The sequence below is a fragment of the Archocentrus centrarchus genome, chromosome 6 (genome assembly GCF_007364275.1).
Source record: "Archocentrus centrarchus isolate MPI-CPG fArcCen1 chromosome 6, fArcCen1, whole genome shotgun sequence".
NCBI classification, from domain to species: Eukaryota; Metazoa; Chordata; class Actinopteri; order Cichliformes; family Cichlidae; genus Archocentrus; species Archocentrus centrarchus.
The window spans coordinates 577,225-596,881 of NC_044351.1; the positions used below are offsets into that span (position 1 = coordinate 577,225).

General features: G+C 43.6%; 1 protein-coding gene across 2 annotated transcripts in view; it reads left to right on the forward strand.

The window, feature by feature from the left end:
- Window positions 1–19,657, forward strand: part of immp2l (inner mitochondrial membrane peptidase subunit 2) — a 236,312-nt gene that overhangs the window by 191,527 nt on the left and 25,128 nt on the right. For both annotated transcript variants that reach the window (XM_030732265.1, XM_030732266.1), the window contains exon 4: window positions 6,229–6,294. In XM_030732265.1, the coding sequence (XP_030588125.1) occupies window positions 6,229–6,294 (66 nt within the window). The remainder of the gene's footprint in view (window positions 1–6,228; window positions 6,295–19,657) is intronic.

Below are 19,657 nucleotides of genomic sequence, written 5' to 3' on the forward strand. Positions count from 1 at the left end.
AGGCGAACCATTCACAGACTGTATATGAAAGATGGACATAGTTTCCAAGTCTGAAGAGTTTAGCTTCTCTGGATGTGCCATAAACATGCATTCTTATGACCAGCAGGGGGCAATGCCTCTGATTGCAGAAAGAAGTCTGACTGCATAAAAGTCAAACCTCTTCTCATTTGAGCTATGACCTGATGGGCTTATGGCTTCATTTCACAATTTCAAGTCTTATTTAATGTAGTGTCTGTCCATCCATGACAGGGCAGCGAGCTAAGCAGACCTCTCTCATTCAAAACAAGTCCACATCTGAAAGTTTAGTGGTGCAGACAAAGGTCTACAGAGATGTGGGGAAATGATCTGGTTAGATGAGTCATCAATAGTTTCTGTAAATGTGGCCTAGCAGTAGAGAATAGTTCAGGCCTGAACTGTTGGTAAAGTCACCTTTACGGTCAGTGTTTCTCTCCTGATGGGGGTGGTCTCTCCCAAAGCGACAGTGCTCACATCCAAAGAACACGAGGGTTTTTGCTTCGATGTGGATGTAAATGATGAGACCTCCAGAGATTAGGCATCGGTGCCAGATGGTGGCCAACAGGACGCTTTAAGTTAGTTTTTCCTTTTACTTGCCACCCATTTGCATGAACCACCTGAACCGTTTTACCTGGGAAGCTGCACCTGTAGGGCTCGTTTCCAACAAGCAGTTATTTGTTGGAAACGAGGCATTAGCAGTTACTCGTGTTTACGATTCATCTTCACTTTATTCCTTCAGAAGCTCTGGTTGAGCTATTTATTGTATTTCACCTGTGTTACAAATAAAAGCAGCCAACAAACAATTTTCATAAGCTGCAGTTCCACTAATGGCCACTTGAGGCTGGTTCCAGCAGTGAGTCAGTCCCCATAGTCAACAGCAAATTTAGACTCAGCAGTTAACCTATCAAGCACGTCTGTAGGAGGAAGTCTCGGAGAGACCCCGCAGAGGGAGAGTATGCAGACTCCACACAAAAAGGCTCCAGCACCTTCGTCCTGTCAGGCTTTAGCACCACTGCCATTGCGCCAAGGTATATATGTTGGGGGGGTGGCCTCCTTGACAGACAGGTGGATGGTGGTTATACCTTCTAGCTCTCTGCTGAACTGGACTTCTAGACTGTGTTTGTGCTGTTGGGGCCTTTTAGAGAATTATCTGACTAAAAAGTCTGTAAACACTTTCCTGATGAGTTTATGGTCCCAGGTTCTTGCTTTACCATCATGATGATGGCCAGAACACTCAGCTTTAGGCCTGATTCAGACCTCTGCGCTGGATCGTTGTAGAGCCGGCGACGTTACCTATGTAAGTGGCATTTATGCTAATGCTGGTGCATCATGTGTTAATTAATGTACAGTCGTGTCCCAGGGTTTTACACGCGGTACCAGCCGATAAAAACAAATAACATGCTGAGACTTTGTTCCCTCCTGGGTCCTCGTTGTTTGTTGTAGTCAGGTTTTGATTTTGCTTTTTTTTGGGGTGCAAACATATTTGTTCCTCCAGTTTTTCCACTTCTTTGTTTATTCCCTCACATCGTCCCGATAGTTTCACCGATCTCCCTCCAGGAATTTACTGCCGTCTGTGAGCCCTTATGTTGTTGCTATGATTATTATTCCTTATACTGAGACGATGATTATTATTCTCTCACTGATAAATTCAAAAACAAAAACGTAGCCAGAAATGCAAGGGAGGAATCGACAGTGCTGAACAGGCCAATCAGAAGTTAGATCCAGGAGGTGCACGTTGGTTACATCGGAGGTCACAGCGTAGATTTCCCACTGAAGCATAAATCCCCGGTCTGGCTTCAAGATTGTTGGATAATTAACACGTGACATCACAAGTGTCCATCTTTAGTTACAGTCTATGTGTGAATGTGTCAGTGGGAGGCCAAACTGTAAGCGACTTTGTCACTAAGATAGAAAAGTGTCCCACCTCTCCGTACCACAGCGCACATTTGCTGTCTCGAGTTACTTGAATAAAAACATAACGTCCAGGAAACACTGTGAGCAATACTTATTTTTTATATATTACTGTAATTATTTTCATTCAGGGCTGGTGTCCTGAGGGTTTGTTCTGCCTCACTGCAGCACACAGTGAAAATGTGCCAAGATTGTTGGCACAACATAAATGGGCAGCGGTGTGTCCTGATGGGTTTGTGGTGGGAGAAACGCTCCACAGATCTTCTGCGTCTGCGGTTTGATTCCATGTTTAATGTTGGCTCCACCATCAGTTATCAAGAAAAATAAATCAGCTTTTTGTGTGAATTCTTCTTCTGAGATCAGATAAACAATCATTCAGACAGAATTATTTCCCCATTTAGATGCTGTGGGTTAGAGAAAAGGAGCTCAAGCTCAAATGTGTAATAACCAGTGCAGCCTATTTTGATCCAGTGTAATCTGATTTGTATCTGCAGCCGTACTGAGCCAAGGAGCTGCAGTGTAAACTTTAAGGCTTTTTAAGCAGTTTGGTTATTTTAGTTTTTAGTGTTGCAGCTGGTTGAGTAAGGCGGTGAATCAGAGATCAAAGAGGCTGGATCAATTCCTGTCAGAGCTTCATCACATAAAGGAGACAGAAAAAAACACGAGCAGCAGAGAGTCTGCAAGATTATTCAAACCTGATAACCCGTGTTATCCCAGCATGATCTCACAGTGATCCAAAGAGCTTCGGTTGTGTCAGGAGTCTTTCTGTATTTTTTAAAGTTGCCATAAATGCTCAGTGGGGTCAGAGGGGCACCTGATCCACTCTCTCTGTCCTGCTGCTGTCCTTACGGTCACCCTTCTGTTACCGCCACTAAACTCTACCTGGGATTTAGCAGTAAATTCAGCCAGTGTGAAATACTGGGATGTCTTAGCTAGGGATGTGCAGGACACATATGGGAAAAACACAACTCATGGGCTCACAGGGCATCTCGGTTATTTGGATTAGAGACTGACTGGCAACCGCCTAGCAACCACCAGTCACTAGGGAAAAGATTAAATCTAAATAACATTTAGATTTGGTTACAAAACATCTTTTCAGGTCGATGAAAGCAGTCAATTCAATTCAGTTTTTTTATATAACATTAAATCACAACAACAGTTGTGTCAAGGTGCTTTATATTGTAAGGTGGAGACCTACAGTAACACAGAGAAAACCCAGCAACCAGACGACCCCTATGAGCAGCACTTGGTGACAGTGGGAAGGAAAAACTCCCTTTAAACAGGAATACACATTTTTCCCTAGCATGGGATGCCGTGAGGTTTCCAATCAGTGTGACTGAGTTCTTCATATTGGAATAAAAATAATGGGAAGCTCTTTATTTCTTTTTAAACAAGCATCTAGGACTGTTGTGTCTTTCATGTCTCACAAAATTCAACAGAAAAAAATCATCTGTGTTTGTAAGAAGAGACCATTTCCCACCTCTGTATAAACATCACTGCTCGCACTGTTCAGTTAAACGCTCAGAGTCGGGCCCGCAGCGCGTGAACATGAAATTCATATTTTCTGCTATAAAGGGTGAAAAATCCACATTTGGAGGTTGGACAGGGTGGTGGAGGGAAACCACATCCCAGAGCGTTACAGTTCATTTGTTTTTTCAACCCATTCTTAATGAAACACCTGTTAGCTGCTCAGGTTTAACCCTAAAACCACCTGCTTAAGTTTAGTAAACATCACAGTTTGGGTTCAAATGCAAGAGTTGTCACTTCTTTTGGGGGGTGCTGAGGAGACAGAGTAGGTCATCTACCAATCAGAAGGTTTGTTTGCACGCCCCTCCAGTGTGCATGTGCGACTGTGAGTTTGAATGGGTGAATGAGGATTATAGCAAAAAGTGCTGACTGCTCGGTTAGAGTAGCTATGAGAGGCCATGTTTCCACAGACACTAATAAATACTGTGTGTGTGTGTGTGTGTGTGTGTGTGTGTGTGTGTGTGTGTGTGTGTGTGTGTGTGTGTGTGTGTGTGTGTGTGTGTGTGTGTGTGTGTGTGTGTGTCTCATGCGCCACACATTTCAGCAATATTTAAAACACAATTTGATTATCAGAAGATGTGATTCACAGTTTCAAATGGTTCTTCGATCATAATATTTCTGCACACAAGTTTGATTTCTTTCCTCACTTTTAATCAACCAGTAAATTAGTCACCTAGTCTCAGCTGACCACCTCTCAGCTGCTCCCCATCAAAGAAGTGGTTGAGAAACCTTTGCTGATTCTTTTTGTTCAGTGGATTTTGTCTGTTTCTCTGTCTCTCAGTGGACAACACTTGATGTATTGGTCTTCTGATGGTGTGTTCACTTTGAATCAGACAGAGTAGTTTCCTGGTTTTTCTATTTTTTCCATCTACTTCCTGCAAAATGTTTTAGAGCTCCATGCACGACTGCCTCAGAAATCTTCATTCAGCCCAGCCATGATCTGCCTCTGAGAAAGCTCCTCTTGGCTCAGAATAACAATCTCACTTCTGACTCTTACTTAGTTCTGATGCCATGTTTCCCATCCATCCATCCTCCATCCCCCACCCATGTGGGGGCAGCAGCCTAAGCGAAGACGCCCAGCCCCCTCCACTCTGCCCAGCCACCTCCTCCAGCTCATGCAGAAGAACACGGAGGCGTTCCCAGGCCAGCTGAGAGATGTATTCTCTCCAGTGAGTCCTGGGCCTACCCTGAGGCCTCTTCCTGGTAGGACATCCCCGGACCACCACCAGAGGCATCATGATCTGATGCCCAGATCTCCTCATCTGGCTCCTTTAGATGTGGAGGAGCAGCAGCTCTACTCTGAGCCCCTTCCCAAATAACTGAACTTCTCACTTTATCTCTAGACTTGGGGCCAGCCAGCCTTTGGAAAAAGCTCATTTCCACCACCTGTGCTGAATTCAATCTATCAAAGTTGCTTTCTCAGCGACGTATTGGATCTCAGCATCCAACATAATGACACCTGCTGGTCTGAATGATGATTTTAGCTTAAAATGTTTTTGTGAACAAGTTCATATGATAAAAATACAGAATATTTATGATAAATCTTCGAACCTCAGTTGCAATCATACTACTGTTTAAGAGTTTACCACTTCCTAACCTCATATCTAACCTCATATAGGTCATCAGTGTTAGCATGTTTGTTGTCATGGCAAAAATCAATTGGTTAAATTGAGATTTGTCAACTATTTCCCAGACATTTTGTGTTGTGCTACGATTACCTTTGGGTACTCGACGCTGGAATTACCTGATTTCGGTTTAGCACTACAGATGTATATATGAGGAAGGTGCATCCTCAGAGACTGAACGTTTCCCTCTTTTCCTGAGAGAATTATCATCACAGCCTCTTTGGTTGAGTTTAGCATAAAAAGGATCAAATATGATATTAACCTCTTCAGACTTCATGCTTCTCTGTTGTAAATGGAAACAATGTCAGCATCTGTGTACAGTTCAGGTTTTACCATCATACCGTGATGGTTTCACCTCAAACGAGCTCAAGCTCAACCCCCACACCCCCCCGGCGACATCTAAATATCTTATGCATGAGTCAACATGCCACTCATTTTAGGCTGACGTGTAACTGATGCAGAATCCCCAGCCACTGGTGTCCCAGTCGTGCACATCTGGTGCATGACGAGCTTTGAGATGTTGCTCCCAAATGGATATTTTTTTGAGACGCAATGTGTTTTGTACTGAGGGGGCGTGTTCCTCACCCAAGCAGGTTTTAGTTCTTAAAGCTAACCTAGGGAGTGGAAACCAAACAGCCAGCAGAAAAGCTGCAAAATGCAAAGGTTCCAACAGGTGTAGGTCCAGATGTGAGACAAATAAAAGCCTGAGACTGACACATTACCACACCTTCAGACGTTCTTGGTCTCTCAAATAGGAGACACCTTTAGACACCTTGCATGTAAAGGTGACCCACAGTTGACATCTGACAAAAAGACATTATTTTGAGGCCCGAGGTGAGAGCTTCCTGTGTTGCTTTCCTGAAAATTTCCAGATTTACTTAAAATGTGACGGATTCTCAGTCAGGATTTTTAGTCCTGCCTGTAGGCACTTTTTTGGACAAATCGTAAATCTTTTATGGTGATGTCATCGGGTAAGAAGATGAGTGAGAAGCAGCTGCAGCCTGAGACTTGAAGCTCTGAATGAGCTTTCCTAAACAGAGCTGTTTCCACAGTTTAATACAACACGCCTGTAAGATTTTAATGTGGCTGTTTTCCTGTTTGGGTTTTATGCTTATTGCCTTTAAGGTATTTATATTTATTGCTCCTTCAGGTCCCCGAGGAATCCAAAGCAGAAGATCATCAAACGGGTCATTGGTCTGGAGGGAGACTTCATCAGGTAGGCAGCTTCTTCTTTCTTCACTGAAAACCCAACTGAGCCATCATAATTACAGCAGCAGCTACAGCGTTTCATATCAGATCTGTGCTGTGGGAAACCACACGTGTCATCAGGTGCAACCTGTTTATTCAGGAACACTGTCAGTCTCACAGCATCGTGCTGCAGTCAAGAGGTTCACTTCATCAAACCGATTTCTAATCAAATTAACTGGCATCACCTCGTGGTAAAAATAAATCATTACTGGGTTCCCACTCACTTTTCTGTGACTATATTTTCAGTCTTAAAATGGCAGGACAAGTTCTTCCTGTCAGTCTGAGCCTTCTCTGACTGTATTTTCAGGCAGGTGGTCTACATTTTTTAATTAAAGGATGTAATGGTAGTGTTCCTCTCTTTAAATGGCTCGCTAAAATATAAAACCATACAGCTGCTGTCTCTACGGTGTTTCTTTATGTGGGACTGCACAGCATTTTTAGCTCTTATCCCTCCATCCCACATTCTGAGACAGTATCCCACTATTTTGATGGGCTCTTGTTTACAAAATGAAAAAACTTGTATTTAACCAGGAAGTGAAACTAGAATCTGTTTTTTTAAGAGTGCCTTTGGCCAAGGTTATCACCATGAAGAGGTCCAGAAAATGACCTCCTATATCCTTTTCCTTATGACTTTAACTCAGTGGAAAACATCATGCAGTGAAGGAAAGCTGTGAAGGACAATTAAGGAGGGAGGAACCAAAGCTGCATCCTCAGTTGCCACACACCGATCCGCTAGCCTGGGAATGAAGCTGCTGAGAGTAACATTGCTTTGGGGTAGAGGCAGTGGGGACGCTGGGATGTCCGGTTGTGGCCCAGACGACGCTTAAAGACATAGAACGTGCCCCTGCAAGGGGAACAGTCAGAGATGGCAAGGGGCCCAGACAAAAGACGCAGCATGACCATAAACCTTGGGAGACCCACATGGAAGTTTCAGGGATGAAACGATGGGGTGGGGCAGGAAGAAAGGCTGCCAACAACTCCAACAGATGCCCCTTGGAAGCAGTGTGAGAGCAAATTTTTAGTCCTGTCCAGAGTGTCCTCTTATTCTGTTCTATGAATAAAATTGAATTGAATTGAATTAATAAAGAACTATGATATAAAAACAGAGCAGGAACCAAATAGAGAAAGGAAATTAAAAAAAGACAACCATATGATGGTCTAATCTTCAAAATAAAACAGGAAGTAACCTGGGAACACATGACTGAGACACAAGAACAAAGAAGGATTACAATTAAAATCCAAGAATCAGTGTTTAAGCACACAAAAAGAGAAAAAACAAACCAAAACAATAACAGCAGAAGAATGGATAATACAAAAACCATGCCAGAGAGTGATAGGAGAGCCCCACCCGGGTGCAAACTACAGGAACCTGATCCTATCACCTTTTTGCCTTCTTTTTGCTTTCTGCTGAAACAGCTGGAACTGTAACAGCAGTTTAGTAAAAAGGTTTAAAATATAATTTGTGTTCCCTGACTTATATGTGTTCTCTTATATTAAAAACAGCTGTGGGGGATCATTGGAAGTGGAGAATTTAATTGTTTTTGCATTATTTTCATACCAATGTTCACTGTCTTTTCCCTGCTAACTTTTGATTTAATGAAGAATGTAGGCAGACAGGAACTTGCCATTAATTTCAAAACCACTTCTTTCTCATCTTTTTTGCAGCCTCAAACTGAATAACAAAAACAGGTGAAATAAATGAATATGCCAGATTCACCACTTTGATGAGTCAGGGGTTACTGAATGATATTTTCAACAAATGAATGTGTCTCAAATACAACATGGAAAAATGTCTAAAAATCTTTTATGAATGGCATAAATCAGCACACATACCACTACACACAACTCTTAAAACAGGACTACTTCCTGCTACTTTTAATGATTTATTGCAAAATAATGCAGAGACACATTGAAGCTATACATTTCATTTTATATATATATATATATATATATATATATATATATATATAATGTCCTGAATTTCAGATTGATAATAAAACTGTGCCAAGGTGCTTTATGTAGTAAAACTGCAGTATTCAAGAGACAGAACCCCAACAAAAACTCCCTTTTAACTGGAAGAGAGAATCCAACAGAACCAGGCTCAGTGACGGGAGGGAGGGTAATAATGAACCTCCACTGATCAGAGGTCGAGCAAAACGAAACAACAGAGTGGCATAGCGAGCCTGAGAAGAACAAACGGGACAAAACACAATGCAGTTTGGCAATAACATACAATCAGTTTGTGACAGTACAGCGATTAACAGCATCGGCAAAAAAGATCAAGAAGGCTCTGCCTCCCATTCTACTCTTAAGTATCCTAGGAACCACAAGTAAGCCAGCAGTCTGAGAGTGAAGTGCTCTGTTGGGGTGATATGGGACTATGAGGTCTTTGAGATAAGATGGGGCCTGATTATTCAAGACCTTGTAGGTGAGGAGAAAGATTTTAAATTCTATTCTAGATTTAACAGGGAGCCAATGAAGAGAAGCCAATATGGGAGAAATCTGCTCTCTCTTTCTAGTCCCTGTCAGTACTCTAGCTGCAGCATTTTGGATCAACAAGAGAACTTTTAGTAGTAATAATGAATTACAACAGTCCAGCCTGGAAGTAACAAACTGAACTAAGAGCAGATAACAAAAGCTGAAATTAAAACATTAGATTTGCTCATTGATTGATCCTCTGGCCAGTTTAGTTTGCCTTGCTTTAGTTTTTCAGTGCATGAACCCTGGACTTGAATAAAGCATGTTTCTTTTGGGTCCTGCTGTCCATACTGAGACATTCTAATTTATTTATAGAGAGCTTTTCACACAGTCAGAGTCAAATGCACAGCAGACATAAAAGAATGAGGAAAAAAGATGAATCTTTGTTTGGCCTCTTTGATATTTATAGAAAAGTCCAAAAGCCTCAAACACCTTTTCCTGCATTATAAATGCATATATCATTCCTGCATATTTTTAACATCCTTAAAAAGCAGCCAGCAGGAAATTTCATCAAAGTTTCCAATCATCACTACTGTTGATATAAATTACAAAACACCTGCTCCTCCTCCTGGTGCAGCGTTTACCGTCAAAGCCGTCATCTCTGTAGCGTAAAAGCAGGGATTAAATCCTCCCACATCCACACAGTTTCTGCTCCTCTGTCAGCTCCAGAGGACATTAAAGTCTCTGTGATGAGATGCCAAAGGAGACTTTCAGACTGCCTGACAAAAGATCACGTCTGTCCCATCACTGTGGCAGGTGTTTGATGGGCAGAAGAGAGGATATCTCTGTCAACGTCCTGAAATCATCATCCTCATACTTCAGATGAAGAATTGAAGTATTTATACATTGACCCTGTGATTTTGCAGTCATCATAGTAACCCTGTGTCTTGTCGGTGAGCCTCTGGCTTTCAGCTGACAGCTTCTCAGTGACTGTTCAGACCTCCTCCAGCCTTTGGCCTTTTTATCAGCCTCCAGTTTGCTCCTGTCTGCCCTCAGTTTCTTTCTGGAGCTCTTAAAGTCTGAAAAAAGCTTCATTCAGCTTGGAGATTTCCTGGTTCCTCTGAATCTTTCTTCAGAGTTTTTGTTCTGCAGTTTCAGGATCTCAGGATCTTCTCCACTCTTTCAGCTTCTCTGAGATCTTCCGGTCAGTTTTTTGACCTGAGTCTGGACCATCAGTATTTTCTCTCTGCGCTCTTTATTTTTGGATCATCTCCTGTTTTGCTGCTTTGAACTCATCAGTAAGCATCTGCTTTCAGCTCAGTCGTCTGGCTTACTGCAGCTCAGTCTTCAGCTTCTCAGTTTTAATGGGTGAAATTGCTTTACATGGTGGACATAAAGTGGTACAGCCATATATTCACCAGCATTTGTGGAGGCCAATTATACCCTTGGTTTGACCACTCATTTCACACTGGCCTGTGGCCACACAGCTTCATGCAGTGGCTGTTTGAACAATGAGGCTTAGTATTCAAAGAAGTTATCACAACCATAAAACTCGATGCCCTGAAACTATGAAAAAAATGAACCAAGTATGAAAAAGAGCATTTCTTCCCAGTTCTCCTCCTCTGTGTACAGAAACTGTAAATATTAGGAATATGATATGACTCCTCCACTTGGATTTATTTTTGAAGAAAAGGATGAAATTGCAGAGAGTAAAATCTGTTGAACAGGGCAGGTGAGAGTTATGTTGGTGTCACAATGGCAGCACCACAGTTCATGTGGGTTGTGGTGAATACTCAGACACTCAGACAGTTGCAGTAAAATTCTGGGTTTGTAGTTTGACTCTGGGGACAAATTCATGGTGAACACTGCGGGCTCCAACACCGCGGACTCCGAGGACTCTTCCCGTAAGCTCTGCTGTTCAATCTTCAGGTCGTACCCAGAGACCCAGCTTTAATCAGCGATGATTATCCATGATATGAAGTCAGGTTAGTCTGATTGAAGTTTGTGTTTGAGCTTCATGGTGAAATCACGCATGGACACCCCACTCTAAAAAATAGCAGGATCGCTGGAAGTGGTGCAGAGATGCACAAAGGAGCCAACTTTGAAGGAAAAGATACCCAAATTTAACCTGGGCGGGGTTTCAACTTTTTATGAGTGGAGTCACACTTCATACCTGAAAGTTTGGGCTGTTGTAACTTCTCACACCTGTTAAGTTAGACAGCACAGAGGACCCAGAGCACAGAAACAGAGCTTTTCTTTGTAGATCAATACAAGTCCAAAAGAGGGCCCAGCAATCAAAAAAGCAGCACATTAGGAGGGACAAGCACTTCGCAAAGGCAAGGCAAAGACAGGACTAGATGTAGTCTGGGGACTAATTAGAGATTAGAAACAGGTGCTTGTAATCAGCACGGTTCGGTTTTGCTTTGGTTTTTGTTTCCTCCGTGTCAAAGTAAAGACACCTACCAAACATGGAGATAAAGATTCGTACTGTTATACAGAGACAAAGGAACACTGGGGTGGTTAGAAGAAATAAATCACATCAGGAGCCAAAGGGTAGCATAGCAGCAAAATAAAACAGAAAAGCTCATGAGTGTGTGTTTCTGATTCCCAGGTTGGAAGTTTTTCCTGTTTCCTTGTGGATTTACAGCAGAAAGGTCAAGGATAATTACTAATAATGACTAATAACTCTACCTGATTCCCCCCATCCAACCAAACTTCTCGGGACCATTTACATAATGTACAAAGCAGTCAGGTTTTAAAAATGAAACCAAAAGCTTCCAACGTGCTGGAACCCCACTTCTCCTTTCCATAAACCTGGTCTCCTTTCCTACCCTGTGAGCCTAAAAACAGTGAAGTTATTGACTGGAGAAAAATCAAAAGAGCAAAAATGGATTTCTGATGAAGAAATTTTTTCTTTTTTCTTTTTCTCTCCCATTAAACATTCGGGTTTTGGGGTACACGCCCTACTGAAGAACGCTTGGACACAGATGTTACTCTGTGTACAATCAGCTGACCCTAAAACAGACTGGTTTGGGTCATCAGTGAGTTCAGGCTATTTTATTTTATTTTGTTTTGTTTTATTTTATTGTCTATAAGATTATAAGACCTTGTTGCACTGACAACAAACTGGCTCCTGCTGATAATGAGAGCAGGTTTGTCAGCACCACATGTTGTGGTTCCATTTACCAGGAGGGTGAACACATTACAGGAAGGATTCTGGTGCAGCACACCATGAAACTAACATGCCAGAGTGCTGAGAGCAGTGTGGAAGTCAGGCTCAATCTTTTTGTCTCTTCTTTGCCTTAAACTGGAAGCTGCTCGTGTACGACACAAACCCAACACGCAGATGGAATCACCGGGATTACCAGAAACCTACGTGATGCCAGTCAGCACGGTCCTATACACACTGGAGGTCTCGAGTGATTCTGCAAAATTTAAGCATTACCATGTTGCAAACATGGAAAAATGTATCAGCCAGTACAGTACTCTGCTTTTCTGTGATACATAAAATGTCACATTGGAGTTGAACAGCTTCCTATATTTGTGCCAGTGGTTCGATACACCTCAGCGAGTCCCAAACTAAGCAGTCATCACATTGTGTAGTGCAGCAGTTTGTTCACTCAGCTATGTTATGCAATAATAAAATACAAGAATGTCTTTCAATCATTTATCTATCTATTCATTATTTTAATTACTTCTGAGATTAGAAGCTATATAATTTAGATGTACGTTGCTTTTGGTCTGAAAAGTGCAGAAATACCTGAAACCTGATTTTCTTTTCACACCTGCAGGAGGCTGATGACAGTCCTGTAAAAAACTAAATCCACCCATGATTAGTCCATGATTCAAGAACCTCCTTCAGCAGCAATAAGTTGAACATCACAGGATGCTGATGACCCCGGCTCTTTATTCTAACTGCTGATGATTCACTTTCAGATCGCTGCTGTAGTGATCAGAAATGTAAATAACAGCATTCGCACCACGTTCGTGACTGTAACCTTCAGGGCTTCTCCTGCCACAGGTACATTTAAGAAGCTTCTCCAGGCTCAGTCCTGTGAAAACCCCCTGATTCAGTATCTTATAGAACCTCCATCAGCAGCAATAAGCTGCAGTGATGTTTCCTGTGTGGCTTCATCAGTCTGTCTCATCACTGTGGAGGAGTTTGGTCCACTCTCCTTCACAGCGTAGCTTCAGCTCAGTGAGGTTTGCAGCATTCATTCATGCTCAGCTCTCTGAAGGCCCCCCCACAGCATTCAGCAGGCTGAGGTCTGGACTCTGACTGGGCCGTTGCTGCACCTTCATTCTTGGATCATCGTCCTGTTGGTGACCCAGTTTGGTCCCAGCTTCAGCTGTGGGACAGACGGCCTCACGTCTACAGAGGAGTTCACGGTCCACTCAGAGACTGCAGGGAGCCCAGATCCTCCTCCACCGTGCTGACAGCTGCTCTGAGGTGTTGGTGCTGATGTTTCCTCCAAACGTGCTGCTGTGCATTCTGGACAAACATCTGCACTTTGGTCTGTTTGTTCCAGAAGTCTTTGTGTTTGTTCAGATGCAGCTTTGCAGACCTGAGCTGTGCTGCCATGTTCTTTCAGAGAGAAGAGGCTTTCTGCTGCAGCCCTTCCAACCAGCCAGACCTGTTCAGTCTCTTTCTAACTGTGCTGTCATGACCTTTAACCTTTAACTTACTAACTGAGGCCTGTAAAGTCTGAGATGGAGCTCTGGGGTTTTGCCGTTTCTCTGAGCGTTGCATGTTCTGAGCTTGGGGTGAATTTGCTGGGACGTCCACTCCTGGGAAGATTGTGTTAACACAAACCTGAATGCTCCAGAGCAGCAAACTGACAAAACTCCTGCTTTTATAGAGAGGTCTGTCACAGAAGCTTTTCAAAATAAATGTCAAACTGCAGATTTTTTTTTTTTTTTTTTTTTTTTTTTTTTTAGCCTGTCATGTCTGGTAGATCTTGCAAGCAGAACTGTGATCTGAATGCGTTGTTGTGCCAAACATATTTGCTATTTCAAGATGAGCTCTATAGGTTCTCAATAGGCTCTTCTTGTTGATGTTTTAACCCTTTATTTTATTTATCTGAGTTATTTTTCCACATACTATGTAATAGCCAGAGCTGACAGGCTGAAGAAGAGGAAAATAAAGAGAAGAAAAAGGGAGAGAGAAAGGGAGCAAAAAAAAAAAAAAAGGGGAAAGAGCACAAGTCTATTAATCAGATACTTCATCACTTTAACATATAAAAAAATACTATCAATACTTGCAAAAATAAATTTGTGTGTGAAAAACAAAACTAACAAAGCATGTTACGCACACCAACAATTTTGTTGAGTTGTGATTGAGTGGGCGTTTGTGTCTGTGTCATGTTTGTGTCTGTGTCATGGAACGTACTTACCAATGAGGGCAAAACGCTGCCGCTCCACCCATCAGAAGCCAGAGGCAGGTACGGAAAGCCCCCGGGACCCCAGGCCACCAGCAGCCCACCAAGAGCCAGGAAGACCCCCGGCCACTCAGTCCAAAGACAACCGCACACCTACCCCAGCAGACGGGAGAGGGTGGTCTCAGACGGAGCCCCCCCAGTCGAGGAGCGGGGGCTCCAGGGAACCCAAGGCGATGAGAAGCCAGCCCCCCCCCAGCGGCCAGCCCCCTGCACTGGCCGGCGGCAGGGCTCCCGGGCCCACGGCACCCAAGGACCGCCCGACCCTCCACAGAGCCCCCCCCCACGCCGAAGAAGCCAACGCAGCCCCGCACCGCACCCCCAAGGGGGGCAGGCCAGCACCCATGCCAGAACACCCAGCCCCACCCAGGAACCCCGAGGCACCCCCATCCCAGGGGGGTAGGGGGGAGGAGGCAACCAGCAAGGAGCGGCCAGGAGGCAAGGCACAAGGCCCAGACCCAGGTCCAGCCATACATACAAACACACCCAGACACCCGTGTACACATTTATACACAGATACTCATACATGCCCATACATACTTACCCACACACAGATATGCCATACATACACATTCACTCACCCACCCATACTCACGGAGACAGTGACAAATACACAAAGACACACATTCATCCATAGCTACCCACCCTCTGAAGGCGGGGCAAGTGGAAACCACCCCAGGGCCAACAGCGACCCCAGGACGCCACCAGCCCGGTCCCCAAGGAACCACCCGACCCCTACCCCGGGCGAGACGCAAGAAATCGGGGTGTAAGATGACCCATCCACCCCTCCTCCTCCCCAACTTGTAGGTCTATGTGTTAATGTTTGTGAGTGAATGAGGTGTATAGGGTGCAGTTAAAATTGAGGGGACAGTTATGCCACAAGCGCCAACTGTTGGTCGTCAGCGCTTGCCCACACTGCCCCCCCAAAACCCTCCATGTCTAAAGTGCAAATAAAATTTGGAGACAGACAGTGACGAGGATCCGAGTGGGGCCACCTCAGCTGCAGATTTTTAAAAAAAAAACAAAAAACAGGGAATAATATTCCACAAGTGAAAGGTTATTTTACTGTTAGAAATGTGTTAAACTTGATATATCCCAAATGATACTCCTTTATTATTTATTATTGAGGACACAGTTGTGATTTGGCATGATAGAAATAAAACTGAACTGAAGCGCCCCGACACTAAACTGTTAATGTGGAAGTCAGATTAATTGGTCTTAAATTGGATTTGGACTGACATTAAGAATACATTGTTAGGTTGCACATCACTGTTTTTATATTCGTGTGTGAGTGTGCCGATAGCAGGGACTCTGTGTGTGTGTGTGTGTGTGTGTGTGTGTGTGTGTGTGTGTGTGTGTGTGTGTGTGTGTGTGTGTGTGTGTCATGCTCTTTTTCCTGGATTTCCTTCAGGAGGAAGTGGGAGCTGTTCTCAGCCCCGTTACGGAGGATTCTCTTGAGGAAATGAGCTCCACGGTTCAGATAATGAGACACAGCAGGGGAACAGAGCAGCCCTGGCTGCTGGCTCTAATACAGCAACTTCCTAAAAATCACCATGTGAATGTTGAACGGCCTTTTATTTATTACAGAAAGCATCGTGTCCCCAGACATTCTCTCTGACCATTGTCTCTTTTTAAAACTGTGAATTAAGAGAAAAGTAACTCTGGCACAGACTCGCCAAGCTCTCAGTCACTAAACTGTTGAGTTTGTTTGCATGGACATAAAGTTGTGATATAGACTTAGACGATTTTTCAAAGGCAGATCTACTACCTTATGGAGAGCCTTATTTGGAGCCGTCTCATGCAATTTGCAGAAAGTCCCCAATGAAAACCCTTAAAGTTCTCTGTAAAAGCATCCATATAAAACTGAAACGTGCATCTGACCTTCATGTGGTGTGTTGGGTTTGCTGCTGTGCAAATTCTCAAATATATTAGTGAACTGACAGACGTACAGTCATTCTCATAAGGAGTTTGAAGGAGTGCTGGAGGCCAACACATCCTCTACTGATGCTTGGGTTTATTCAACAAAGCTTATTTTTCAGCAGCAAAACATCTTGGTTGGGTTTGGCTGACTGAACTGCAGCTGTGTGTGTGTGAGTGTGTGTGTTAGGGTTAGGGTGTTAGCTTTAGGCAGCAAAATGTGCATTACAACTACCGTGGTAGATTCAGGGGTTAAACTACAGCTGGGGTTTGAATCCCATGTGGGTTCATTATTATTTCCTCTTAGTTTCATATTCCTTTTTATTGTGTTTTCACTAACTGTGGGTTAGTTAAAAATGGGCCTTTTCACAAGCTTATTATAATTAGACTCGTGATTTTTCTCTTATGATGTGCCATAAAGTCTTCCAATGAAAACTGCAGTAAGACTCAATCAGTGCACCAACAGTTTCGGCAGAGCCAAAGCAGTTTCCTCCTCTTGATGATTCACTGCTGAATTATCTTTAAAGTTTATGTCTTGAGACAGCTGGCCTATTCTTAGTTCTCCTTCAAATGGACTCGGTCAAATTTCCGCCCCCACGCCTGTCAATCATCTTGACGAGCTGTCATCTGTTCTGAAGCCGAGGCCAGCAGAGTCCATTAAGCCTCCACATTTGCTGAAGAATGAGACAAGCAATGCAATTAAAAACCAACACTGCTTCACTGGGCTATTTTTGCTGTGCCTTCCTTCTGATACTTGGAAAAACAGCAGAGCCAATGGTAAACAGGCCAACAGCCCCCCTCCCCACTTCTTTCAAGTAAAAATGCATAAAATTTTCTCATGGACCCAGTATATTAAGATTTTATGTCTGCTATTGTCTACTATATTCTTGTTGTTGGTTTTTTGTATGTTGTTGGATTTTGGAGATTTGGCACAAAGAGTCCCACATGTAGTTTTTATCCATGTCTGCATTTTTGCTGTTATTGGTTTATTTCATTTCATCCATCCATCAGCATCCATCTTTTTCCACTTGCCGGTTTGCTGGGACACCAGCCTAAACAGAGAAGCCCAGACCTCCCTCTCCCCAGCCACCTCCACCAGCTAATCTGTGGGAACGCTGAGATATTACCAGGCCAGCTGAGAGATCTCTCAAGTGTGTCCTGAGTCTATCTGGGGCCTCCTTCCTTAGGATGTGCCAGGAACTCCTCACCCAGGAGGCATCCTAATCAGATGCCCTAACCACCTCACGTGGCTCCTTTTGATGTGGAAGAGCAGCAGCTCTACTCTCGCTCCCTCCTGAATGGCTGAACTTCTCACCCTATCTCTGAGGCTGTGGCCAGCCACCCTTTGGAGAAAACTCATATCCACCGCTTCTGTCTGCGGTCTCGTTCTTTCGGTCACTACCCAAAGCTCGTGACCATAGGTGACGGCAGGGATGTAGATCGACCAGTGAATCAACAGCTTCGCTTTCAAGCTCAGTTCCCTCTTTACCACAACAGACCAGACCATAACGAAGCCAACAGAATGGCATCATCCACACAAAGCAGAGACGAGATTCTGAGGCCACCAATGTGGAAGCCTTCCACCAGTTGGCTAAGACTAGAAATTCTGTCCATAAAAATGATGAACAGAATCGCTGTTCCATGATCAGGACGAAAACCGCATTGTTCTTCCTGAGATTCAACTAATGGATGGACTTTCCTGTCCAGTACCCAGACTTCTGCGTGGGGAGGATTCACCCATCACAGGGGGTGACGTCACTTAGCCAGTTAAACGAGTCCTTGGTGTCAGGGCCACTGGGGAGGATGATTTCCTAAAGGCCAAGGATGTTGTCAGGCTGACACACCTCTGCAACATCACATCGAGATGAGGGGTGGTGCATCTGGATGGGCAGACTGGGGTACCGGAGGGTGTGCTCCAATTATGGTGGGATCTGGGAAGGTCTACACCAGGGTTTATTCTATTTTATATTTATTTTGGTTCCACTTTCTATAAAGGCCCAGTTAAGCAATGTAGTCTTTCATAAGAGATTTGTTGCTCGTTAATAAGTCATTTGTTGTTGCTTTGAAGATAAGTTTTATGCTGGTAGGGGACTGATAAATTTTAGACATTCCTCGCCCAATATGACACACATAGTGAGAATTTATCATGGCCTTATCATCCTCTGGAAAATTGATAACCGAGATATCTAGAACAGCAGTGTTTATGAGACTCCTCCTCTTATTAAGATAATTAAAATTTAGCATCTGGTTTCAGAACACCTAGATGCAGATGGACAAAACTGAAAAGCTGGAAAAGGCAACACAAAGTTTCCAACTAAAGTGAAGGAGTTTTCATTGTTCATGAGTGGGAGGAGAGTAGATTGGAAATGGGTGCAACATCATAGCACCAAAGCTATTGGTTTCTGGGTTAACCTGCATTCTTACTCCGATCACACGCTTTGAGTGGTGACTGAAGAGAATGAGAGATGTCTGAGCTCAGCCTTAGAGATAAGGTGAGGAGTTTGATCATTCAGGAGGAGCTCAGGGTAGAGATGCTGCTGCTCCACAGCAAACAAAGCCAGGTGAGGATTTCTGAGCTTCTGATAGGATATCTCCTGGACACCTGTAAGGCATGTCCTACCAGGACGAGACCAGGATACACATTTGAATGAATGGATGAATAATGGCACTGAAACCTAAAATGTGGCATCAGCTTTAAAATGCACACACAGATGACAACCATGACATCCACTCCAAATTAGTCTATATAGAAGATGCTTTTTGAGCTGCTAGTTCAGCATTTTGAAAAACACCATCTTAACTTAAAGCAGTGAATGGGGCTGAGTTTAAAACCATTCTGCAGCAAGAACAGCAAGCGAGTGATTTTTAGTTGTTTTTAAATTCGAGTTTCTTCAAAACACGCTGCAAGGTGTTGATAATTTTGTCCTTACGGGTTCAGCTGCAGATTAAACTGACTTCCAAAGCAGTGAATGAGTCTCAAGCTTTCTGTGTTAAAGACCTGTTTCCTCTTTGGAGACATTATTTAATGTGTTATTGTGTGAATCACTTTGTTGGAGCAGGAGCGACTTTTCATGTCAGTGACGGCTGCTTCCTGCTGGAAGGAGACCTCTAAAGCTTTAACAAACAAATAAACTTTATTTATGTGCTGTTATTAATTCAGATCAGCAGATTCTCCTGCAGTGGGTCACTTTGATTTCTCTGTCCTGACAGCAACAACAGGACATTTATGTTGGTTATGGTTTCTGGACTCAGCTGTGATTCATCTTGACCTGATAGGATGACTCGGGGTCGGCGTCGTCAGCGCCGCCTCTGATATGGAGCCCATCTCAGGCCGGTTAATTATTCATCCCTCACCAGCAGGTGACCTGTAATTTGTGCAGAGGTGTTTGACTCAAACAGCTGTCAGGATGAATCACATGACGACGGCGCGTTATGACACGTGAATGCGACTGTATGATCTGCCACTTCCTCTCAGTGTCTTCCGTGCTGCTAAAGAGATCTGATGTGTTTACTGGTTCACAGGCTGGTGCGTCTGCCTGTCAGACAGAGCCTGTTCACTTT